Source organism: Trachypithecus francoisi, unplaced genomic scaffold (assembly GCF_009764315.1).
Source record: "Trachypithecus francoisi isolate TF-2019V2 unplaced genomic scaffold, Tfra_2.0 Lachesis_group5, whole genome shotgun sequence".
In the NCBI taxonomy this organism is placed as follows: domain Eukaryota; kingdom Metazoa; phylum Chordata; class Mammalia; order Primates; family Cercopithecidae; genus Trachypithecus; species Trachypithecus francoisi.
In genome coordinates this window covers 37,141,179-37,168,321 of record NW_022681470.1, presented here as the reverse complement: position 1 = coordinate 37,168,321, position 27,143 = coordinate 37,141,179, and the positions used below count along the sequence as shown (strand labels likewise).

At 36.9% G+C, this 27,143-nt stretch overlaps 2 protein-coding genes across 2 annotated transcripts in view; one reads left to right on the top strand and one right to left on the bottom strand.

Annotated features, from left to right (window-relative positions):
* ACBD6 (acyl-CoA binding domain containing 6) overlaps positions 1 to 27,143 on the top strand; it is a 213,726-nt gene that overhangs the window by 62,509 nt on the left and 124,074 nt on the right. Inside the window, exon 4 of the mRNA XM_033196388.1 lies at positions 17,087 to 17,169. Coding sequence (XP_033052279.1) covers positions 17,087 to 17,169 — 83 coding nt within the window. The remainder of the gene's footprint in view (positions 1 to 17,086; positions 17,170 to 27,143) is intronic.
* LOC117074687 (voltage-dependent anion-selective channel protein 1-like) lies at positions 10,995 to 11,467 on the bottom strand. The gene has a single exon (XM_033196394.1). It carries the CDS (start codon positions 11,382 to 11,384, stop codon positions 10,995 to 10,997), a length of 390 nt encoding a protein of 129 aa, XP_033052285.1. The 5' UTR covers positions 11,385 to 11,467.

Below are 27,143 nucleotides of genomic sequence, written 5' to 3'. Positions count from 1 at the left end.
TTAAACATTTTCCCAAGTATTGGTGTATGTGAGTGGAACCCTAAACCTGTGGGTAACTTCAAGTATCTAACTGCTGCCTACTTATAATCATGGTCTGTTTATCCATTGGGTCTTAAAATTTTTTTTTTTTTTTTTTACACATGAGGTCATTTGGATATATTATAGAAATATTAACCCTTTGTTTTGCTTAATTAAAATATAGTTCCTTCTTTTCCTGTTTATTTTTGAGACATTATTACAGAAATGCTGGTTTTAATATCTGAATCTTTTGATGTTTTGTGATTTCCTTTGGTGTTTAAAATCTAAGAAAAGTTGTAATTTCTGAACAGCTATGATAAATACTGTATTTAGGATAATTTTCTAAAGAAAATTTAAATTTTGATCAGCGTCACATTTCTAGAAAATTAGTCATAATAACCTGAAGGTAATTTTCCATGATAGCCATTTTAAAACAGTGTTACATTGAGTAAAAATACTAACAAATATAAATGACTTACATATTACACCTTAAAGTGTGCTGGAACCAAGACAATTGACAAAAGCCAAGAAATCAACAAGAGTAATATAATATTTATTCTTAAATTCTGTTGTGGGGTGGTAGAAAGCAATTTCCCATTTTTGGTTTGTTGTTACAAAGTGATGACATTTACTTTGTGCACTATAAGGGAATCTTTGGAGTTCTGTTAACCATAGTAATTATGTGTAAAAATTATCTCATATTTTTGTGGTGTAAAGTGTTTTGTTAAAAAAAAAAAATTCTTCAGTCTTTTAATCTTTAAAACGTGTTAGCTAGTGTATGTAGTATATGTACAAAAAATATTAGGAAAGGCTGAAATTTGGAGGATTGGATAAAATACTTGTTCATATCATTTCTGTTCTCATTGCTTTTATTTAAAATTATTTTCCAATGCTAATTTAAGCATTTATGCAACATTTCTAGAGAATTGGCATTTTTATAAATGTCTGGGTTTTTTTGTTTGTTTGTTTTGAGACAGAATCTCACTCTGTCACCCAGGCTGGAGTGGCACCCAGGCTGGAGTGCTGGCAGTGATCTCAGCTCACTACAACCTCTCCCTCCTGGGTTCAAGCAGTTCTGCTTGAGCCTCCCAAGTAGCTGGGATTACAGACATGCACAACCATGCCTGGCTAATTTTTGCATTTTTAGTAGAGATGGAGTTTTACCATGTTGGCCAGGATGGTCTCAAACTCCTAACCTCAGGTAATCCTCCCGCCTCTGCCTCCCAAAGTGCTAGGATTACAGGCATGAGACTGCGCCTGGCTAAATGTCTGTTTTTTAAAGGTTTTAGGAGATGATTTTTTAAAATACTGCCGAGTGTTTGTAATTTTAAGAGAAACAAGTTAAAAACATACGTTTATGGATTTCCCCTTGAAAAAATTTGTAAATATTACTGTTATAAGTAGCAACTAACAATATTTTCATGGTAAGTTTTCTTTTCAGTGGTGTGACAAATGGTAGATGAGATGAAATCAATATTGTTACTTTTCTATGTTGAACTGAATAGCTATTCATGTTTCAGGGAAAAAAATTTAGTATTTCAAAAGGATTATCAGAAAAATGTTCCTCTTTTAAGGGTTTAGAATGATAGTATTAATCTGTCGACTAAATTGTGCATAATTTATCAGAATAATTTTGCTTCAAAATGTTTACTTTGAAGTTTTCTCTTTGAATAAATGGAGTACTTTATGTAAACATTTAAAAAGTACACTTAAGGCGGGGTGTGGTGGCTCACACCTGTAATCTCAGCACTTAAGAAGGCTGAGGTGGGTAGATTGCTTGAGCCCAAGAGTTCAAGACCAGCCTGGGCAACATGGTAAAACCCCATCTCTACCAAAAATGCAAAACAAAAAAAAAATTATCTGGGCGTGATGGCGCTTGCCTGTGGTCCCAGCTACTTGGGAGGCTGAGGTGGGAGGGGATCCCTTGAGCCTGGGAGACAGAAGTTGATTGAGCCAAGATCACCCACTGCACTGTAGCCTGGGTGACAGAATGAGACCCCATCTCAAAACAAAACAAAACAAAAAAAGTACACTTAAGACACAGACAAAATTTTCATTTATAATATTGTCAGTGTGTAATAATGGTTTCCAAAATAGCTTGGAGAAGTAATATAATTTAATTTAATAGAAAGAACACAAGCTTTGGATTATCAAAGGATCTTGGTGTGAATCCCAATTCTGCCACTTATGTGACATTGGGTACTTCACTTCTTTTCAGTTTTTGAATCTGTAAAATAAATATTTACTTATATTTCATCAAATCTTTTTTTTTCCCCCCCTTTTGTAGAGACAGGGTCTCACCATGTTGTCCAGGCTGGTTTTGAACTCTTGAGCTCAAGTGATCCTCCTTCCTCAGCCTTTCAAAGTACTGGAATTAAAGACATGAACCACTGCACCTGGCCAAATCTAAGGCAGATATTTATTCAGTTTTTAACATTTTTGAAATCTTCATGAGTCTTAGATAGTGTATTATATTTAATTGGTTATGTTTTTTTTTTTCTGAACATTACAGAAAATAATGGTGCTTCTTATAATTGAGGATATCTTAGATTAAATAAAATACAGTGATAATGCCAGCTTTATAGGCTCATTTTGAAGTGGAAATTGGATAATATAAGCACACGGAAGATATTCATTAAGTACTAGCTTTCTTTCTCTTTTTCTTATAACGAGGTATGTTAGAGTTTTTATGATTGTTTTGTTTGGGGGATTTGTTGTTGTATTATCAAAAGAATCAGAAGTTTAGAGCTATTAGGTAAAGACCATAGGTCAATATTTTAAGTCCCCATACCACAACATCTTGTATCTATATTGCTGGAACACTTTTACTTTGGAGAAATGGCTATGTTTTGGGCAATAATAATTATTGTATTAGCTAACACTTACAAAATGGCCACTTTGCACTGGATATTGTTCTATTTATGTATACATATAAATAGATATGAAATAGGGACTGTTATTCCCATTTTTACAAATGAGGAAACTGAGGCAAAGAAGTTGATTAATTTTCCCAGAGTTCTACAGTTAGACTATATATGAATTAAACAAACCAGTAAAACAAATCCAAAAAAGGTAGCACACAGAAGCAAGAAATCTCTTTGCAAAGACTAACCTAATAATCTTAGGAATAGAAGAAAAAGTTTCACAAGGCTTTAAATCTTGACTCTAAAACTGACTAAGGTGGAGTCTGAATCAAGTGATAAAGATTTAGCTAGCAACTTACCCTTTCCCTTTTGAGTGAAGGAGGATTTAAAAAAAAAAAAAAAAGGAGGATTTTAGTTTCTCAACTAGAGTCTCAGGCAATATAAGAATTGGCAAATTTTATCCTGTTGGCTGCCAAATTGAACTCTGTTTAATTGCTGATGCAACATAAAAGTGACTTAATGGATTTTGAGTAGAGAGAAATGGAATAAACTTCTAAGCCTGTATCAGAGAAATTTCACTGGAGTGGAAATCAAGAGGGTCAAGTAGCCAAAGTTTACCCACTCTGGTAGATGAAGTGTATAGAAAGGAAAACTAACGCATCTTTGGCATCTTTATTCTGGATTCAATCTGATAATGGCAGGTTATTTTTAAAATATTATTTCTGGCTGAGATAATAATCTTTTTATTTCCCCACAAAACAATGTGACTAGCATTCTAACATGTGTATTTGTGCAGTTGCATTAGAAGGAGGAACTAATCCCAGGAAAGGGGAATGTATTTAGAATATATCATAATCAAATTTTGGGGTCTTTTTTTTTTCTAAAGATTTTAATTAAAAGTACTTTCTTTCTTTTTTTTTTGTTTTTTGTTTTTTGTTTTTTGAGAGATGGAATTTCACTCTGTCGCCCAGACTGGAGTGCAGTGGCCTAAAAGTACTTTTTCTTATATTTAAAAATATTCATTATGTCTGTTTATGAGTGAAAAAGTGAAAATAACCTAATATTATACAACCGTTAGATAATGGTTAAGTAAATTATATTACATTACCTCATGGAATATTATGCTGGGTTTAAAATTAATGTTTGTAGGACTTATGTTCCTGGGAATGGTGGAGTAATAGGGACGAGATTTACCCTTTTGCCAGAAACAAGAAGAAAGCCAGACGCTTGGCTAAAATTACTGGATGAGACAGTAATCTTCAGACATTGTATTATAGGTACTGTAAAGTTCCAAAAGAAGGGAAACTGCCGGGCGCGATGGCTCACGCCTGTAGTCCCAGCACTTTGGGAGGCTGAGGCAGGCAGATCACGAGGTCAGGAGATCAAGACCATCCTGATTAACACGGTGAAACCCCCTCTCTACTAAAAACACACACCCCCACACAAAATTAGCCAGACGTGGTGGTGGACGCCTGTTGTCCCGGCTGAGGTGGGAGAATGGCTGAACCCAGGAGGCGGAGCTTTCAGGGAGCCAAGATTGCGCCACTGCACTCCAGCCTAGGCGACAGAGTGAGACATCATCTAAAAAACAACAAAACAAGCTGTGCCTTACAGGTGCATCCATTTATTTATTACCTGGCAGCATTTTCCAGGCTGCAAGGAAGGAGAACCCAAAATGGCCTGGCAGTCTCACCAGTTTGAACTAGAATTTGCAGGGCTGAATACCAGAGAGGATGATCCTTTATTGACAGTTCCAGAGATCTGCAGAGGGGTCCCTTTGGCTGAATACTAATCTATGCATGTATAAGAGGCCGGGGAAAGAAACATAAGAAAGCAGTAGGCCAATTTCTGGAGCTGACATAGGACTGAGAATATTTTGTTTCCTACCAGTTAGGAGTAGAATGAAAATGTAATATGTGGGGTATATGATACAGGCCTCAGAAGGGTTTCACTTCAGTAGCTGTGCTAAATTAAATGCTATATCAAAGGCTGCTTTGCCCTTGCCTTAGCACTGCTTAAAATTGAGCTTCAAAAGGATCAGAATGATTCCAAGTAACTTAATGCATGCCAAAACAAAGTCCAACATAATTTAAAGGAACACAACAAAATCCAGCAAGCAAGAATGTGAAATTTATTACAATGCCTTGCTTATACAGTAAAGGTCTTTAAAACTTGCCAAAAAGAGAAAAAGAAAAAAAAGTGGGGGCAGGAAAATATGACCCAGGAGAAAAACCTGTCAATAAAAGTAGATGGTGGAAATGATAAAGATGATACAATAACAGACAAGGACATGAAAACACTTATTTTACAAATATATACTATATATTCAAGAAAGTAGAGGAAAACGTGAACATACGTAGAGAGAAATGGAGGATACAAAAATATCCAAATGGAACTTTTAGATATGGAAAAATATAATATCTGAAGTAAAAAAAAATACTGGATATGATTAACAGCGCATTAGACATTACATAAGATCAGTGAGCTTGAAGCTCGAAAATGGAGCAAGTGAAACTAATCAAAATGAAGCACAGAGCGTAAAAAGACTGAACAAAAAAAGAACAGAACTTCAATGAGCTGTGGGAAAATATAAAGCAATGTAGCATTCTTGTAATTGGAGACCCAGAAGGAGAAAAAATGTGAGAGAAGACAGAAACAAAATTTAGTTAATAATGGCTGAAATTTCAAACAGTTGATAAACTGTAAACCACAGTTTTTCAATCTTTGCCCCATTGATATTCTGGGCCAGAAAATTCTTCATTATGGAGGGTATCCTGTACATTGTGGGACATTAAGCAGCGACTCTGGTCTCTATTCACTAGATGTCAATAGCATTGCATAGTGTGACAGCTAAAAAGTTGCCCCAGACATGCCAAACATCTGTGGATGGAGATGGCAAAAAAGAAAAAAAAAAAAAAAAACTGTCCAGTTGAGAGTCACTTCCATAAATCCATAGATCCAAGAAGCTCGATGAACCCTGTGCAGAATAAATGTAATGAAACCATACAATACATATAAAACTGTTGAAAGCCAATGAAAAAGAGAAAAAAGCAGACAGAAAACATAAAGATAAACAAAGGTAGAACTACAGTAGACTTCTTTTCAGAAGTCTGAAGTCAATAGGTTGACAACAAAAGGAAAAGATGATCAACCTATAATTCTATACTCAGTTAAGATATAATAGCTTCCAAAAATGAAGGTAAACTTTACTCAACGTAATGGGTATTTATGAAAAACCCAGAGGTAGATCAGGAATAAGACAAGGATGTTTACTTTCACCACTCCTGTTCAACATTGTATACATAAATTCTAACCAGAGCAATTAGACAAGAAAAATAAAGAAACAGCATCCAAATTGGAAAGGAGGCAATAAAAATGTTTATCAGTGACATGATCCTATACAGTATATAGAAAATCCAGGGAATCCACAAAGACATGCTAGAGTTAATATATTAATTCAGCAAACTTGCAAGATATAAGATCATAAGATCAGCATGCAAAAATCACTGTGTTCTTTAGACCGTCAGCGGATACTCTGAAATGGAAGCAAACAAAAAAATTCCATTTACAGTAGCCTTCAGAAGAAAAAAAAAAACCTGGGAATTTTAACCAAGGATGTGAAAGATTTTATAATGAAAACTATATTGCTGAAAGAAATTAAAGAAGACCTAAGTTAATGGGAATTCATCTTGTGTTCATGGATTGGAAGATTTAATTTTATTTAGATGGCAGCACTGTCCAAGTCAATCTGATTTATATGGAATTGCAAAGGGCCCCAAATAGTCAAAAGTATTGAAAAGAACAAAACTAGAGGATTCACACTTTGCAATTTCAAAATTTACTATAAAGCTACAGTAATTAAAACAGTATGGTACTGGTATAAGGATAGGCATATGGAAAAGAATTGAGAGTGCAGAAATGAACTCTCAAGTTTAAGGTCAGTTGATTTTCAACAGGACCATTCAGTGGGGGAGAAAATAATCTCTTCAACAAATGATCCTGGAACGACTGGATATCCATATGCAAAAGAATGAAGGTACATTCCTATCTTGACATATATACAAAGATTAACTAAAAATGGATCAATGACCTAACTGAGTTAAAACTCTGAGTCTTGGCCGGGTGCTTTGGCTCATGCCTGTAATCCTAGCACTTTGGGACGCCAAGGTGGGTGAATCATCTGAGGTCAGGAGTTCGAGACCAGCCTGGACAACATGATGAAACCCTATCTCTACTAAAAATACAAAAATTAGCGGGCATGGTGGCAGGCGCCTGTAATCCCAGCTACTCAGGAGGCTGAGGCAGGAGAATCGCTTGAACCCGGGAGGTGGAGGTTGCAGTGAGCTGAGATTGTGCCACTGTACTCTAGCCCGGGTGATAGAGCAGGACTCAGTCTCAAAAAAAAAAAACAAAAAAAACAAACAAACAAAAAAAAAAACTCTGAGTCTTTGAATAAAACATAGAAGTGTGTCTTAATAATCTTGGATTTGGCCATGGATTCTTACATAAGGCGGGAAAAGCTCAAGCAACCAAAGAAAAGATAAGTAAATCGGACTTCATCAATGTTAAAAAACTTCTGTGCTTCAAAGGACACTACCAAGAAAGTAAAACAGGAAATTTTTGCAAATCATATATTGAATAAGGGTCTGCTATTCAAAATATGTAAGTAACTCTTACAACTCAACAACAGAAAGACAACCCAACTAACAAATTGTCAAAGAACTTAAATAGACATTTCTCAAAAGAGAATGGTGTATAACAACCTGAGTTAGTCTTTTGAGTAATTCATTGTGATTTTGAAAGCCGAGTATGGTATTTCAAGCCACAACAAAATACTGCTTCATACCCAGTAGGTTGTCCACAAAAAAAAAAGATAATAACAAGTTTTGGCAGGGATGTAGAGACATTGAAACTGTCTTAGATTGCTGCTAGGACTGTACAATGGTGCAGCTGCCATGAAAGACAGTTTGGTGATTCCTCAAAAAGTTAAAAATAGAATTACTAGTTTTTTTGGGTTTATACAGGAGTGGAATTGCTGGGTAATTTGGTACTCAAATACCTGTATACAAATGATCATAGCAGCACTATTCACAATAGCCAAACGTGCAAACAACCCAAATGTCCATTAACTGATGAGTGGCTAAGCAAAATTTGGTATTGGAATATACATAAAATAGACTATTAATCATAAAAAGGAATGAAGAACTAATACATGCTATAATATCGATGAGCCTTGAAAACATTAAACCAAGTGAAAGAGGCCAGACATAAAAGATTACATAGTGTATGATTCAATTTATATGAAATATCCAGAATGGTTAAATCCATAGAGACAGAAAGCAGATCGATGGTTACCAATGTTTTGGGGGAGAGGGGAATGGGGAGTGACTGCTTAGTGGATTCAAGGCTAAAGGTTTGGGGGATGGGGGAATGGGGAGTGACTACTTAGTGGGTTCAAGGCTTTTTAGGGGGAATGACAAATATGTTGTGGCACTAGATGGAGCAGGTTGCACAATATTGTGAATGTATTAAATGTCACTCAGTTGTACATGTTAAACTGGTTAATTTTATGTGAATCTCATGTCAATACAAAAATAAGTAAATGTGAAATAAAGACTTTTCAAGGCTGGGTCTGGTGGCTCATGCCTGTAATCCCAACACTTTGGGAGGCTGAGATGGGCAGATCACTTGAGATCAGGAGTTCGAGACCAGGCTGGACAACATGTTGCAACCCCACCTCTACTAAAAATGCAAAAATTAGCCGAGTGTCTTGGTGGGCACCTGTAATCCCAGCTACTCGGGAGGCTGAAGCAGGAGAATCACTTGAACCCAGGAGACGGAGGTTGTAGTGAGCTAAGATTGCGCCACTGCACTCCAGCCTAGGCCACAGAGTGAGACTTCATCTAGAAAATAAAAATAAATAAAAAATAAAACTTTTTCCAAATAAACAAAAGCAGGTAATTCATTGCCAACTGAACTGAACTATAGTAAATTTACAGGAACTTCACATGAAAGGAAAATTATATAAGATGGAAATTTGTACCTCCGTAAAGGAATGAAGAGTCCTAGAAGTGCTAAATATGTGGGTAAATTTAAAGGACTTTTTCCAAAATTTTTAAATCTCTTTAAAAGATCACTGAACTTCCCGTTTTAGCTTCAACATGTGAAGAACATGCAAGTTATCACTCCTGTCCTTAACAATAACAGTAATCTGACCAAACTGAAAATCAAAGACTGTTCTGGATCCATCAGAGATTTGAGGTACCAGTTCAAACTGCCATCCCCTAAACTAGAGAGACAGGTGAATGCAGAGAATCATAACCAAGATAACAGAAGATGCTTGGACCATAAACTGGTAGAAACAATTCATTGGTAATGGATGAATTGCTGGAGGCTGAGTGTTTACTAGGGAGTCAAAAACTCCTCCCCAGTATTTCTTTTTGTTTTTTTTTTTCTTTTGAGATGGAGTCTCGCTGTGTCGCCCAGTCTGGAGTGCAGTGGCGCGATCTCGGCTCACTGCAAGTTCTGCCTCCCGGGTTCACGCCATTCTCCTGCCTCAGCCTCCCGTGTAACTGGGACTACAGCGCCCACCACTACGCCCAGTTAATTTTTTTTTTTTTGTATTTTTAGTAGAGACGGGGTTTCACCGTGTTAGCCAGGATGGTCTCAATCTTCTGACCTCGTAATCCACCCACCTCGGCCTCACAAAGTGCTGGGATTACAGGCACGAGCCACCACATCCAGCCCCTCCACAGTCTTAGTAGGGCCTTCCACTTTGGTAGGTCTTACCTCCCAGAATCACATTACGGTAAAGATTCAAGAAAAATCTTATGTTTTGTGCTAGGGGAAGTAGCATATAATTAACACTACTCACAGAACTCAGGGAAACACATTTGCCAGTTTATTATAAAGGATGTTACAAAGGATACAGATGAAGATGTTGAGGAAAAAAAGCCAAACTGTAAAGTATTTGAAGAGATTTATTCTGAGCCAAATATGAAGACCATGACCCATGACACAGCCTCAGGAGGTCTTGAGAACGTGTACCCAAGTTGATGGGGTTACAGACTGACTTTATAACCTTTAGGGAGATATGATGGCATTAACATTGGCCTGGATACCATCTTGAATAGAAGTGATGAGAATAGATATCCTTGCCTTGTTCCTGATCTTAGAAGGAAAACTTTCAGTTTTTCACCACTGAGTGTGGCCTTTCCATATATGGCCTTCATTATGTTGAGGTAGTTTTGTTTTTGTTTTTGTTTTTGAGGTTTCAGTATTTTACTCGTTTTTTTTTAAGTGATACTAATTACAGCATTTGAAGGGGAGGATCTAACTCCACACAAAATGGAAGACTCTAAAATGTACCCATTAAACTGCTAAAAAACAAATTGAGTGGTGAGAATACAACAGAAGTCCAATTTAGATTCTGAGTGTTGTCACCATGTGATTACAGTCACACAGACACTTTCAAGCTTATAGCTGGAGCTCCTGGAAGCTATTTCATACTCTGGTGCAAGGGCAAAAAAACAACGCAAGAAGGAATAAGTCCTGAATTACTGGCTTTATCACATCCACCCTCTCCAGCCCAAAATGGCACAAAAGAAATAGTGACCGCACCACCCTGCAGGCGTTTTGGTATAAAAGAGGTGATGATGAACTGGGGTGGGAACAGGTCATGAAGATCTGTCTAAAAAAATCCCAGTCGGGTGAGTTTGTACACACCATCAAGCAGTGAGCCTCTCATCAATTAGGGTTAGGAAACCAAGGTTTGATTCTCAGGAAATCACAGTTTCATTTACTCAATAAAATTTACAAAGTACCTACATATTATCAGCTTCCACTTGCAGCCACTTCTAGATAAGAAACCTGGTATCTCAAAGGGGCCACCAAGTTACCCCCAAGTCTATCACTGAAAGGACCTTTTTTGGAAATGGGTTTCTTCTGTACTTCTGAAAGGGTAGCATCTTAAAGCTGAATCATCTTTAACCTGGAGGTCTAACATATTTAGCAATACTTGCATTCCAGACATCCAACATTAAAAGATACAGTAAATTCTGAAGATAGCTATGCTGCAGAATGTTTAAAGTTAAACAATTGTACAGTATTCATTTATGCTTGAAATTCCAGGCCTAAACCAAGCTTGTGGCCACCAGCATTGACGTACTTGCCATCCAGAAGAGCTGACAGTGTCAATTTGATACCTGGCTTTAGGGTCTGAGTGTATCCTAAACCTGTCTGGCTGGCGTTACTCACTTTAACTGAGAAGCAGGTGTCAGGGTCAGTCTGATACTTGGCTGCTATTCTGAAGTGCATGTTACTGTTTCCTGCTGTCCAGGCGATATTGACAGCGGTCTCCAACTTGTTGTTCACCTTCTGGTAAACAGAGCTGCCAAACTCTGTCCCGTCATTCATATTAGTGTGAAGCTGGAATTCATCAGTCTTGTAGCCAACCACAAAGTTGCTCTGGTTCACTTGGGACTTTGCAGTCTCAAAATTCATCTGGGCCGTGTGCGGTGGCTCAGGCCTGTAATCCCAGCACTTTGGGAGGCCGAGGTGGGCGGATCACGAGGTCAGGAGATCGAGACCATCCTGTCTAACATGGTGAAACCACGTCTCTACTAAAAATTAAAAAAAAAAAAATTAGCTGGGTGTGGTGGCGGGTGCCTGTAGTCCCAGTTACTAGGGAGGCTGAGGCAGGAGAACGGTGTCAACCCAGGAGGCAGAGCTTGCAGTGAGCCAAGATCGTGCCACTGCACTCCAACCTGGGTGACAGAGTGAGACTCCATCTAAAAAAAAAAAAAAAAAAATTCATCTGGTAGCCGGCCAGCCAGGCCTGGTAACCTAGCACCAGAGCACCCAGATGGAAGGCCTAAGCAATGCCCAGGTTAATGTGCTTCCGCTTGTACCCTGTGTTGATTGTAGCATTTTTTTCCCCCAGTGTTAGGTGAGAAGGATGAATCGAAGGTACACTTCAGTCCACGTGCAAGCTGAACCTCCACGGTACTCTCAGTGCCTAGTGTATTGTTGGTGTTCCATTTCTCCGTAAACGTCAGGCCGTACTCAGTCCACCTGTACTTGGTTTCTAGACTGCCCGTCACTGGTGGTCTCAGTGTTGGCTGAGGCTGAGCTTGTAAATTCCATTTCATTCTCAGATTTTGCTTTCAAATCAGGCTTTATTAAGCCAAATCCATAAACCTTGGTGAAGATATCCCTTTCAGTTTTGCCAAGATTGGCATTTGTGGGTGCCACAGCCACCTTCTGCTTAGAGGCATTGGTGGCAGGCTCAGTGGCAGCTATGGCCTGTTGAGGTAGTTTTATTCTATTCCTGGTTAGGCATTGGTGGCAGGCTCAGTGGCAGCTATGGCCTGTTGAGGTAGTTTTATTCTGTTCCTGGTTTATTAATACATGTGAGGTATACATTTGTTTGGTCTGGAAAGGCAGGACAACTTGAAGCAGGGACTTATATATAGGTCATAGGTGGATTCAAAGATTTTCTAATTGGCAGTTGGTTGAGAGTTAAGCTATTATCTAAAAGCTTAGAATCAATAGAAAGGAATATCTGAGTTAAGGGTTTGTGGAGACCAAGGTTCTTACTATATAGATGAAGTCTCATAGGTGGCCACTGTTAGATGCAATAGATGACAATTGTTTCCTGTTCAGATCTTTAAAAGATTCTTCAGATCTCTCAGCTAATCTCTTTAGGATCAGAAAAAGGCCTGGAAAGGAAAGAGGATTCTTTACATAATGTAAAATTTCCCTTTTAAGAGATGGCTTTGCAGGGCCTTTTCAAAATATGTCAAATATATTTTGGGGTAAAATATTTTGATTTCATCCAGGGCCCGCTTTCTGTCATGTGATGCTATGCTGGAGTCGGGTTGAAATTGATATCTTATTGATACAGAGTCTTTTTTGTCAGTTGTAAGATCTTTGTTTTAATGTTAATGCTGGTCAGTTGTTCCTGAATACCAAAGGGAGGAAAGTATAATGAGGCATGTCCAGACTCCGACTTCCCATCATGGCCTGAACTAGTTTTTCAGGTTTCTTTGGAGAAACCTTAGCTGAGAGGAAGGGTTCATCCAGTTGGTCGTAGGGCTTAGAATTTTGTTTTTGGATTACAAGGAGATGTGTAGGGTGAGGCATGGAGGAGGGGACATGGAGCTTTCATGACCTCTCTCTGGGCATGCCACCCTCCAGGGACCTCCATGTATTCCTCTATCCCCAAGCTCCCAGCACCCATTCCTCTTGGGTTTCATGATGTCAGTATTCCTTCCCCTAGGGTATAGGGCAGGACTCTCTCTGGGGATTGTGACCCACAATCAGAAAGTGTAACTTGGGGCAGGTAAAAGGAGGGCAGGAGAAAGTCCCATAGATTCTCTTTCCTGAGGCTTGCTCTTGAGGCCTGACCCACCTAATTATATAACGAAAGACTGTAACAAGAGCTATAGGAGTTAGAAGCCAGGAACCATGGACAAAAACAAATCTCTCAGGCCGGGCATGGTGGCTCACGCCTGTAATCCCAGCACTTTGGGAGGCTGAGGCGGGCGGATCACAAGGTCAGGAGATCGAGACCATCCCATCCCGGCTCACACAGTGAAACCCCGTCTCTACTAAAAATACAAAAAACTAGCCGGGCGTGATGGCGGGCGCCTGTAGTCCCAGCTACTCGGGAGGCTGAGGCAGGAGAATGGCGTAAACCCGGGAGGCGGAACTTGCAGTGAGCTGAGATCCGTCCACTGCACTCCAGCCTGGGTGACAGAGCGAGACTCTGTCTCAAAAAAAAAAAAAAAAAAAACTCTCTTCTGTGCGTGCTCTATCTCTCACTCTTTCTCTCTGTGTACACACACACACACACACACACACACAGCATAACACCACAAATGCCTTTTATTTCTTGTCTGATGGCTCTGGCTTGGATACCATCTTGAAAAGAAGTAATGAGAATGGATATCCTTGCCTTCTTCCTGATCTTAGAAAGAAAGCTTTTAGTTTTTTACCACTGAGTATGTTGGTAGCTGTGGCCGTTTCATATATGGCCTTTATTGTGTCGAGGTAGTTTTGTTCTGTTCCTAGTTTATTTAGTGTTTTTATCATGAACACATGTTGAATTTTGTCAGATGCTTTTTCTGTATCAATTGAGATGATCATGTGGGTTTTGGCCTTCATTGTGTTAATATGCTGTGTTATATGATTGATTTTTGTGTGTTGAACCATCTTTGCATTCCAGGAATAACTCCCACTTGATCATGATGTATAATCCTTTTAATACAGTGTTAAATTCAGTTTGTTAATATTTAGTTGTTTTTTTGATTAATATCCTGGGATATTGGTTTTAGTTTTCTTGTAGTATTTTTGGCTTTGATATGAGAATAAGGCCTCATAAAATGAGTTAGAAGTGTTCCCTTTTCTTTAATTATTTTGAAGTTTGAAGAGGATTGGTGTTAATTCTTTAAATTTGATAGAATTCTCCAGTGAAGTGATCTGGTTCTGGGCTTTTCTTTGTTGGGAGGTTTTTTTTTTAATTACTGATTCAGTCTCTTTCTTGGTGATAGGTCTGTCAGATTTTTAATTTCTTTGTGATTCAGTCATGGTAGATTGTATGTTTCCAGGAATTTATTCATTTCTTCTAGGTTATCCAGTTTTTTGGCATATAATTGTTCATAGTTATCTCTTATGATTCTTTGTATTTCTGTGGCATTAATTGTAATATCTCCACTTTCATTTCTGAGTTACCTGACTTCTTTTTTCTTAGTTAACCTAGAATAGCTCATTTCTTTGTATTGCTGAATAATATCCTATTTTATGGGTGTATCATTTGTTTATTAATCTATTTAAGGACATATTGGATTTTAGCTGTTCCAATAGGTGTGTAGTGGTTTCTCATTTTTGTTTTCATTTGCGTTTCTTTAATGACATGATGTTTAAACATCTTGTCACTCGCTTATTTGCTATCTCTGTATCTTTGGTAAGTTGTCTATTTAGATCTTTTACTCACTTTTCATTGGGTAACTTATTTTCTTAGTGCTGAGTTTTAAGAATTCTTTGCATATTTTGGATACCAGTCCTTTATTAGATATGTGTTTTGCAATTTTTTTTTTCAGTTTATGGCTGGTCATTGCATTGTCTGAACAATATTTTTCACAGAGCAGAAATTTTCAATTTTAATTCAATTTAATAAAGACCTACTAATAATCATTTTTTTCTCTCATAGATTATATATATATATTCTTGGAGACAGAATCTTGCTTTATTGCCAGACTGGAGTGCAGTGGTGTGATCTTAGCTCACTGAAACTTTGCATCCAACTTCTGCAAGCAATTCTTGTGCTTCAGCCTCCGAGGTAGCTGGTACTACAGGCACACACCACCATGCCTGGCTAGTTTTTTGTATTTTTAGTCGAGGTGGTGTTTTGCCATGTTGGCCAGGCTGGTCTCAAACTCCTGACCTCAAGAGATCCACCTGCCTCCGCCTCCCAAAGTGCAGGGATTATAGGTGTGAGCCACTGCACCTGGCCTGTCATGGATTATACTTTTGATATTGCATGTAAAAAGTCATTGCCAAACCCAATATCACCTAGATTTTCCCCCATGTTACCTTCTAGGAGTCATTATTTTTTAAGAAGCTATGCTTGCCACTTCATACTTGGTTCTATCTCTATTTTTTTTCCTTTGGTATCCAGTTTTCTCGTTTTTAGTTTTATTTATGTAGTTATCTTGAGCACCAAGTATGTTTTAGTTTTATCCTATCAATGGAGCATGTATTTGGAATATAATTGGATTAAGTAAAATAAGTTCTCCCTTTGTACACGTTCCTCACCTTATAATGAGGATACATACTGATAATTCCATTAAAAGTAAAAAATGTCATAAATTGAAACATTGTAAGTTGGGGATCATCTCTACTTTTTTTGGGTATAAAGAAATACATTATCTATCCCAGAAATTCTTCATAGCATTTATTCTCTAAAAATGGCCCTCAGAGCACAGAGAAATCTGTCGTTTACCTAGTGCTTCTTGTTTGCTATCATCATACTAATACACTTTATATACTTTGTCATTTAATCATGTTAATAGTTGTTGTCTATGATTTTATAACTGTTTCTGTTACAAGTTGGTAACTGACTTGATTAACCTCCTCAAAATTTTACAACGTTTTTTGAAGCCTTAGGTCCCCCCAGTAGTGTTAGGAACAGATAGAATATGCTATCTCCGGAGGAGGGGGGGAGTCTTTTTCCTCAGTCCAGTGATCCACAGACTGAAACAAACAATTAAAAAAAAAAAAACAAAACTCGTACTTCTCTTAAGTACTGAAAAAATGTGTGTAGGAATTGTCTGTATTTTATTTGAAGTAAATCTAATCTTTTTGCAGTCAAATTAAATCATAATGTAATTTTGATTCTAAAGGAATATTTATGTCCGGAATCAGAGTTTTGACTTTTGCAGGATGTCCTGTACTAAAAGCTGTCAATACATGGGGTTTTGCAGAGGTTGCACTTTGATCCTTGCAGACAGTATTATCCAGGTTCATTGCTTCCACATTACATATTTTAGAAGAATCTTATTACTAAATTAATTTTATTCTTGTAAATTAGAATCTTATTACTAAATTAATTTTACTCTTGTTTTGAGAACATAGAGGGGCAAGACCTATTGAATCCTTGAGTTTGGAAAGTATTTCTGTGTAGTTTACTTCTTTTTTCTTTTATTTGAGATATAAACCTCCTTTCCTATCCCTCTTCTACCTTTTCTCCTTCCTTTTTTTTTTTAATCTATAAACTTTTTTTTATAATTAAATTTGAACTTTAATGTAGCTTCTTATTTGGGAACTTTTATTTTATAAATCTAGATATGATTTTGCTAATCACATTCATGTCTGGGGTTTGTTTTTCTTTTCCTCACCTGAGCATCCATATGTACCACATTGAACATCATCTCACAGTCAGCTAGGAGAATTGTTTTTTGGTGGCTCCAGAAGGTTGTACTAGAATACCTTAGATTGCCAGCATGTACCCATTCCACTCCTGTGATGGACTGAGAATCTTATTGCCTTTCTGTTCCACCTTAAAATTTTTACTAGGGTTTGAAGAGATGGTTGAGGGTAAAATCCTTAGTCTTTCTTAGCAAAATAACATTTTGTAACTGATTTAAATACATACTGTTTTAACCCATTTGTCTTTTTTTCGCTTCTTTTCCCCCTTCCCACAGATACCAGAGAAGAAAGGAAAAGAAGCAAATACTGGTTTTGGTGGGCCAGTTATTAGTTCTCTATATCATGAAGAAACCATCAGGTAATTTCTCTTCTGATCTTTGATAATAGAAATATATATGCCTCTGTGTGTGTGTGTGTATGTATGTGCTTATGTATGTGTATGTATGTCCTATATGTTTTTAATCCTGAAATCTTCAATTTGTGAAGCATTCCTTCTTAACATGAAACTGATTTGGTGGTATTTGCAAGTAGGACAATAAATGACAGGAAATAATTTTTTAGGTGTATAATCTTTAAAAACAATTAAATGTCTGAATCAGTGCCAGAGAAGTGTCTGAATAAGTGATAATAATTACTTTTCATCAGTGTCTAATAACAGCTGTCTCATTCAGTGACTTTTCCCCACACAAGTAGTTGGTGGGACAAGATGTTGTGTCTCAGTCTAAAGCTAAGGATTTTTGTGTTAATTTTCCTCAAAATACTACTATTTCTTTTAAAGATTTTAATTTTTTTAATTTGTTTAATTAAAATTTAATTTGCTCTATATTAAAAGTCATTTTGGAGTATAAAATGATACAGCCACTGTGGAAAACGGAGATTTCCTCGGAAAGTTAAAATAGAATTACCATATGATCCACCAGTTCTGCTTCTGGGTATGTATCCAAAAGAAAGCAGAATCTCAAAGACATATTTGCACACCCATGTTCATAGGAGCATTCTATACAGTAGCCAATAGATGGAAGCATCTGTTGACGAATGGATAAACGAATTGTGGTATATACAATGGAATATTATTCAGCCTTAAAAAGGAACGAAATTTTGACACCTGTTGCAACATGTATGAACCTTGAGGACATTATGCTAAGTGAAACAAACAAGTCACAAGGACACAAACACTTTGCGATTATACTTACGTGAGGTATTTGAAGTAGTCAAACTCACAGAAACAGAAAGTATTCAAAAATCAGAGAGACAGTAAAATGGTGGTTGCCAGGAGCTAGGGGATAGGGGAAATGGGAAGTTGTTTAATGGGGACAGAGTTTCAGTTTTACAAGATGAAAAAGTTATGGAGATTGCACAACAGTGTGAATATACTGTATACCTAGAAATACTTTTACCTTTTAGTTTTTGATAATGAGGATCATATTTTATCCATCGTTGCATTCTCACTATCTGAGGAAGTCCCCCAAACTTAGTAGATCTTCAGTGAAAGTGCTCAGAACGTGGGAGGTAGCCACAGCCGCTTCCGTTGAAGAACTGATAGTTTAGTGACTATTGCTTCTGCAGAGTTAGCCTAAGAGCCCTGTTGTAAAACTGAGAGCTGCTAGTTTGGTTCTTCTGTGATATGCCCATCCTCACCTGTTTCCCTTAAACCATAAAAAATGTGTAGGCTATTTTTCTTTCCTAGTTAGATAAATAAATTGAGATAGTTTCTTGACTTTCCTTTTTAAAAAAAAAAAATCACTGCTTAAGTTTCTAACAATGTCAATCACTTATCTGTAAATTATGATCTTTATTTTGTATGCCGTTTTCCTTAAGGGCTCCCAGACTCTAGTATTTTTCAAAATGACATACTGAATACAGTGTCTTTTCGAATGTCTGATGACATGACTGATCACAGCAGCCCTACAGAACATGAAGCAAATCCAATGTACTCCAGTTGTAGTGAGAGTAGAAATCCTGAGATAGAGTTAAACTGTGTTGAAAGGGTTAATCTTCCTTCCTTTATCCTCCACCCAATTGCTAGTGAAGTGATTCTTAGATTTAAATCAGTATTTAGAATTTTGACCATGATAAACAATGACAAAGAATAATACAGTTTCTTTTTGTAGAGATTTTAATTCAACACACATTTATTATGAACCTGTAATGACACAAAACATTGTGAATATTTGTGCTTCTCAGCTTCTTCACTTTTGAATAATATGTTCCTACTACTTTTGGCATTTTCATGAAAGTATGTTTAATAAATATTATTAATTGAATGAAATATGAACCTTTGTGGGCAAAACTGATTAGACTTGGCCTTTTTTTAATGAAGTCTTCATTAAGTATCAGTCTTATGATATCATCTAAATCTTCATATTCTGAACATATTGTTAAGAAAGAGTAAGAAACATGAATGTGAACAAGCCATTGAAAGCCATTTATTAAAAACACAGCAATTTTGTTACTACAGCAGATCAAAAATTACAGCAACTAATCATATTCTTGTATTGGGAGAGTTCTTTTTATAGTGTAGTAGAATTCCATTATAACAAATTAGGCCATAATGAAAATTCTTTTTTTTTTTTTTTTTGGAGACAGAGTCTTGCTCTGTCACTAGGCTGGAGTGCAGTGGTACGATCTCGGCTTACTGCAAAGTCAGCCTCCTGAGTAGCTGGGACTACAGGCGCGCACCATCACGCCTGTAGTTCCAGCTAATTTATGTATTTTTAGTAGAGGCGGGGTTTCACCGTGTTAGCCAGGATGGTCTCGATCCCTTGACCTCGTGATCCGTCCGCCTTGGCCTCCCAAAGTGCTGGGATTACAGGTGTGAGGCGCTGTGCCCGGCATGACAATTCTTATATACTGAAATGTTGGATTATTCCAGTGAAGAGCCAGATGTAGTCTCTATAGTTTCTTACATGTCAGAATGCAATTGCAACAATGAAATGGGTTATTTGTTGAAGTTATGTAATCAAATTATGCTTGTATTTTGGTGAAATATATCTGGTGTGTTTTATTTTTCTAAGAGAAAGTTGTGCTTTAATTGATGTTAATTGCAATTTCTTGGCAGAATTATGTTTAACTGAGGTGAAAGTGACAGTAGGTTTTAGAGTTTTAGAAGCATCAAATGGAAGACTTGGATGAAAGCAAAAATTCTTTTCTATGGAACTGTTTTTTTAAAAAGGACATAAAATAACGTGTTTTAAAGGTTTGTTTTGATACTTTAATGTATAAACTCCAGATTTTTTTTTTTTTTTTTTTGTAAAGATCAGGCAAATCAGTATCTAATAATCTATTTGGTTAAGTTTGGGTTCCATTGTTTTGGCAGCTTTTCTGATGAATGTGTATTGTATAATAGATGATGAGTTATGAGTTTGTTTTAGTTTTAAGGTAAATATTCTTGAGCCAAGGGCCACAGGGGCCAATTCTGAGCTTGCTTCCTGCTTTCCACCCTGTCATAGAAAGTATCAGTATAATGTCAGAGGTTCAGATCTCTGTGTTAATATCGCAGAGCTCTGACATCAGTTTCTCATTCTGAAGCTAGTTAATTGTTCTGTAATATAATTAAGGGGATGTAGGGGTATTCTAATTAAGTACAAAAAGTTATGGAGCCAAACCGCTGACATTCAAATGCTAGTTCTACCACTTACTAGCTGTGTGATCTTGGGCAAGTTACTTACCTATAAAATGGGGATAATTATAGTACTTGTCTCACTTGATACTTAGCAGATTATGTCAATACACAGACATCCTGGAACAGTTCTGGTGCAAAATAAGTTACTGTGTAACCGTTAGCTTTTATAAATAGTATTGTTACTCAGCAGAGGGAGTCCCTACAGAGGAGCAAGGAACTGATGTTAAGAGCTAAAATAACATGGCATTCTGGTTATATAATTAAATACAAGTTGTTTCCTTTTGCAAAAGAAAATGGAAAACAAGGAAGGAGAGCCGATATTTTTAGAACTATAGAAACAAGAGAGTAACAAATCTTATAACAGGGAGTAACCTCTAGTTTTGAGATCAGCTGTGTTTTTCATTTATACTGCAGATGGGCAGAAAAAGCACTAGTAATAAGCATAGGGGTTTGTAGAGTAAAATGATTCTTCACTACATATACAAGAAATTGCTTCTGGTTACTTATATGCTTCAAAGGTTTGATCTAGAAGTTTGCACATAAATTGAGAAATTAGGGCAAGAATTAAAAATATAGTAAATGAAGATTGAACAGTACCCACACCACCCTGCAATAAGATTTCGTCCTCCCTGTTATATTTTGTAGTTTGATGTCATGTAATCTATTAGAATTTTATTAATTCCACTTACACAGACAGCCATCTGGACCTTCTCTAAGCAAGACCAGACCTAGTATACAACTGAAATGATTGATGGGCTCTGGAATTGATTAGTTGTTCTGTGAGACAAATGAAGTGTTTTGGCAGAAAATACCAGAGGTCGCTGCTTGTGGTCAGACGCAAAAGCCTGTAGAATTTCAAAGAGATGCTTTCATCATTAACTTATAAAGTTTCCATTTTTAAACAATAATGGATTTTGAAAATATTTCCCAAATATCTTTTCATTGGCTGCTGTCTAGTCCTGATTATAAATGGAAGAATATAAGTATAAAAATTAGAATGAAAGTGATTGTTTTATGCTTTAATTTTTTATTCTTGGTGAAATATGAACTAGCTTGGAAGTAGCATAAAAGCCTGTCACACATAAATTATTCTCTAAAATTTTCCTGAAAGAGATATGATTGGAGAAAAAGCTGTAACATGTATAGTTTTGTTGTAAATTACTTCTAAAATCAGATGTTATAAAATTCTATTTATTCAAAGCTTCACATTGTTAGATTGCAGCCTGTTTTTAACAAATCTACTTAAAGATTCTTAAGCTTCAAGAGTGTATGTTATACATATTTGTGTTTTTAAAAATTGAATATTTGAATTTTTATGCGTTTAACAGGCCAAGTCATTCTGGAACACCACTATCCTAATGATACCACTGCCTTTAAGCACCAAAAAGCTTCCCTCCATCTGTTTGGCTGGTGGTAGTGTAATGCTTCCCTATTTCACTATGTTGCCTGTGATCAACATTGTGTTAACACCTTGGTGATAGGTGATAAATTGGATGACATATGTCTTGTTACATTCTGGTTATTCTTTGAGGACTACACAAGTGTGTATAGGCAAGTGGGCAACTCCCCCTGGAGAATCTGACTGCTCAGAATGAACTTGAGTTATGGATTTATTCAGCCTGTAAAACCTCAGCTGGCATAAATAATTGAGAAAGCAAAGGTTTGTCTTTGGTGCATACCTTAGGGACTTAAGGCTCCCTTCCTCCTCTCTACCTCCCTTTCTTATGAAAATGATTCCAGTTGCACTCCTAGATAATAACACACCAAGCAATTAAAAGCCATGGGTGGCTGGAGAGAGGAGAAAAGGTTTAGTTAATGAGCTTTTCCTCTTCCAGTGCCCATGAGAGCCTCAGGAATGACAAGGCGATTAAAGCGAAGAGATAATTATAGATTATGTGAAAATGGGTCCCCTGGGACATGTGGGTCTTGACATAAGCAGTAACTGTTGTAAGAGTCTCCTGGCTCTCGTATTCACCCTTTTCTAGCGTACTTCGTTTACCTCCTGTGTGCTCAGTATCATGATGCCAACCAAGCATGTACACAAATCTAGCCCTTTCTGAACCAAGGGTCATTCATCAACTAAAACCATCATCTTCTGTTCCTCTCTGTTTTCTTCTTTTTTCTTCTCCTCTTCCTTCTTCCCATTTTGCTCTCTGTTTCCTGTCTACCCCATCTAGTTTTTCCTTCTCTTCTTCCCATATCCTTATCTGTATGTGATACCTATGAAATGCTTGTTTACAAAATTTGTTGTGTATGTGTATGTGTGCATATATAAAGAGATATAGAGGTTATGGGTATACTGTATTCATTACAGTAATGAGAAGCAGAATATGTATTACAAATAATATGAACAGTGCCCCTTACCATCTCATCTAATGCCAGTTTTCCGCTCACCCCCTTGTTCACTCTGTTCCAAACACATTGGGTTATTTTTCCTTGAAGTTCTAATTAATATTTATTAGATTAATTGATACTTATGTAGGGTATGAGGAATGACCCCCAGCTTACAACATATGCTAAATTCTTAATAATAATGACAGTTAACATTTATTGACTGTTTCTTATATGCTAGTATAGTAACCATACTATATCATATGTATTCTCCTAGTCTTTAGGATGACCCTATTAAATATCGATGCTGTTAATATTCTTGTTTTACAAATAAGGAAACTGAAATTCAGAGAAATTAGCTTACTTGCCCAGGGTCACATAGTTAACTCTGCTCTTAATTACTGTGCTATGCTGGCTCTGGAAATGTTTGAGGAATCATTATAATCTCTAATTAATGAAATTGAGTCTGATGGTTGTTACTATTTACTGTGGTGAGTATCTTCAGTTAAATTTTTTTAAATAAAATTTCTTTTCCATTTAATGCTTTTAAAAATGTACTTTACTGGTAAAATTCGAGACTTTGGTCTTTCATTTATCAATGTACTGATGGTGATATTTCCTTTGGATCAATTATCTTATTGATTTTAGACTTACCTTAATGGTTGAGAATGTAATTCAGCTCTGTAGAGACTTTTAGGAAAGCGTATCTGTGCTTTTTCTGATATGGCAACTGATTTTCCAGAGATTGATTAGAACTCAACTACATTTTATATTATTGGCATTTAAAGTATCAGAAATTTTCAATCAACTTTATTTAAGGTTAAGCAGCTTTTAAGGGGTGAAAATACATTTTTAGTAAATGGTGTCTTTATAAATTAGGGTTAAGTAACTTCTCCAGTATAACTAATTATCTGTAAGAAATATCTGAGTCATTGATTTTTTTCTTTGTCAATACTTTATTGAAAGATTGTGAGAAAAATACATAAAAATGTATGTAGTTTTATTTGAAGGGACCCTTATCAACATAAATAGTGTAACAAATGGAAGTTTCAATTTGAAGGCTTTAAGAATTTTCTAGACCTAGAACTAAGTACCTTGCATATATTAATATAATTCAGTCTGAAAATAGTTATGTAGTAGAAGAAGATGTTGCCATTATCATGTAACAGGAAGGGGGAAAACTAACTGGTTTGTTTCTATAACTACCTGAAACCAGTTGCAGATATGGCACTGTGAGTGCAGGAATTGTGATTCAAAATATAATTTCTGCTTGACAAACACAGGTTGTGACTGCATAGGTCCACTTGATATTTTTCCACTTGATTATCAATGAAAATGTACATTGATATTTTTCAATAAATATATTGGAAACTTTTTTGGAAATTTGCAACAATTTGAAAACACTTACAGATGAACTACGTAGCCTAAAATATCCAAAAAAATTAAGAAAAAGATATGGCATGAATGCGTAAAATATATGTAAATACTAGTCCATTTTTTCATTTACTACCATAAAATGTATTCAAATCTGTTTTAAAAAGTTAATCACAATGTAGGCACATAAACACTAGCAGACCGTATCTGGTGCAATTCTCAATCCAGAAAAATGTAAAAAAAGCAAAGATGCAGTATTAAATCATAACTACATGAAATTAACTGTAGTACATACCATACTACTGCAGTAATTTTGTTGCTACCTCCTGTGGCTATTGTGGTGAACTCAGGTGTTGCTAGTAGCCACTTAAAATGCCAAGACGCTCATCATCTCCAAGTGAGCAGTTCATCTCTCCAGTAAACTGGGCATAACAGTAAAAAGTGATCCCTTGTGGTTTTTGAGTATTTTATCATTGTGTGTAGCACTATACTGTAAACCTTGAATGACACCATGAGACCCATATGAAGTACCACTAGTGATGCTGGAAGTACTCCCAAAAAGCAGAGAAAAGTCATGACATTATAAGAAAAAGCTGAATTGCTTGATATGTATTGTAGATTGAGGTCTGCAGCTGTGGTTGCCTGCTATTTCAAGACAAATTAATTCAGCATTAAGGACTTCTGTAAAAAAGAAAAGGGATAGGCCGGGTGTGGTGGCTCACAGGCTGGCCTTGGGAACACCTTGGAAGGCCAAGATAGGTGGATCACCTGAGGTCAGGAGTTCGAGACCAGCATGGCCAACATGGTGAAACCCCCGTCTCTACAAAAAATACAAAAATTAACCATGAGTGGTGGTGTGCACCAGTAATCCTAGCTGCTCAGAAAGCAGAGGCAGGAGAATTGCTTGAACCCGGGAGGTGGAGGTCGCAGTGAGCTGAGATCATGTCACTGTACTGCAGCCTGGGTGAAAGAGCGAGATTCCATCTCAAAAAAAGGGGAAAGAAAAGAAAAGGGAATTCGTGAACCATCACTGCAGCTACACTGGCAAGTACAAGAACCTTGTACTTTTTGTGCAATATCTTTTGATCTCATATTGTAAGTTCAGCTTTTATGTAGGTGTAGTTTTGCTATAGGAAAGGCATACTTATAGACTCGACTATGACTTGAGAAAAAGAAAAGTCATTCTGTGACAACTTAAAGCAAAAGGAAGGTGGAGGATCTATACCTGGAAAATATAATGCCAGCAAAGGATGATTTGATAAGTTTAGAAGGAGGTTTGACTTTAGAAAGGTCAAGATAATAGGAGAAACAGCTTCCTCTCACCAAGAGGCAACAATTAAGCAAATTTACAAGGAAAAAAACATTAAAAAGTGGGCAAAAGACATGAACAGACACTTTTCAAAAGAAGATGTACATGCAGTCAAAAAACATGAAAAAAAGCTCAACATCACTGATCGCTGGAGAAATGCAAATCAAAACCACAATGAGATGCCATCTCATACCTGTCTTTTAGTAACAGTCAGAATGGCTGTTGTTAAAAGCAACTGATTCTGGTGAGATTGTGGAGAAAAAGGAACACTTTATACGTTGTTGGTGGGAGTGCAAATTGGTTGAACCGTTGTGGAGGACAGTGTGACAATTCCTCCAAGACCTAGAGGCAGAAATACCATTTGACTCAGCAATCCCTTTACTGGGTATATACCCAAAGGAATATAAATCATTCTGTTATAAAGTTACGTGCGTGCATATGTTCACTGCAGCACTATTCAGAAAGCAAAGACATGGGATCAACCTAAATACCCATCAATGATAGACTGGATAAAGAAAATGTAGAATACTATGCAGCCATATAAAGGATCAAGATCATGTCCTTTGCAGGGACATGGATGGAGTTGGAAGCCATTATCCTTAGTAGACTAACACAGGAAGAGAAAACCAAACACCACATGTTCTCATTTATAAGTGGGAGCTGAATGATAAGAACACGTGGACACATGGAGGGGAACAACCCACACTAGGCCCCTTGGGAGATGGGGGGAGGGAGAGCATCAGGTAGAACAGCTAGCTGATGGGTGCTGGGCTTAATACCTAGGTGATGGGACAGTCTGTGCAGCAAACCACCATGGCACCTATTTACCTATGTAGCAAACCTGCACATCCTGTACATGTACCCTGAACTTGAAAAAAAAAATCATTGAGGGGAAAGGATATTTATTTGCATGAACAGGTTTTTAATGTAGACAGAAATGCCTTATTCTGGGGGAAGAAAAAATGCCACAAAGGACATTTATTAGTAAGGAAGAGAAGAAAGCACCAGGATTTAAGGCTCTGTTTTCTGCAAATTCAGGCAGGTTTATGATCAACACTACATTTATCTATAAAGCTGCTAACCCCTGTGCCTTGAAGGGAAAGGTAAACACCATCTTCTGGTCTTTTGGTTGTACAATAAGAAGACCCGGACAATGAGAACCCTTTTTTCTGGATTGGTTCCATTGATTCTTTTTCCCTGAAGTCAGGAAGTACCTTTCTAGTAAGAGACCACCTTTTAAAGTTCTTTCAATATTGGACAATTCTCCAGCCAATCAGAAACTCATGAGTTCAACACACAAGGCATCTACTGCAATCTACTGGCTCCCAAACACAACATCTCTAATTCAGCCTCTAGATCAGGGGTTATAAGGACCTTTAAGGCTCATTACACATGGTAGTCTATGGAAAGGATTGTCAACACCATGAAAGAGAACCCTGATAGAACATCATGAAGGTCGGGAAGGATCCACTGGAAATGCTGTCATTATAGAAAGGGCAGTGAAAACCATCATGCCTGAAGACATAAATTTCTGCTGGAGAAAACTGTCTACATGTTATATATGACTTCACAGGATTTACAACAGAGCCAATCAAGGAAATCATGAAAGATTGTGAGTATGGCAAAAATGTGTGGCAGGGCAAGGGCAGAGTTGGTTTTAAGATATAGATCTTGAAGAAATTCAAAAGATAATAGA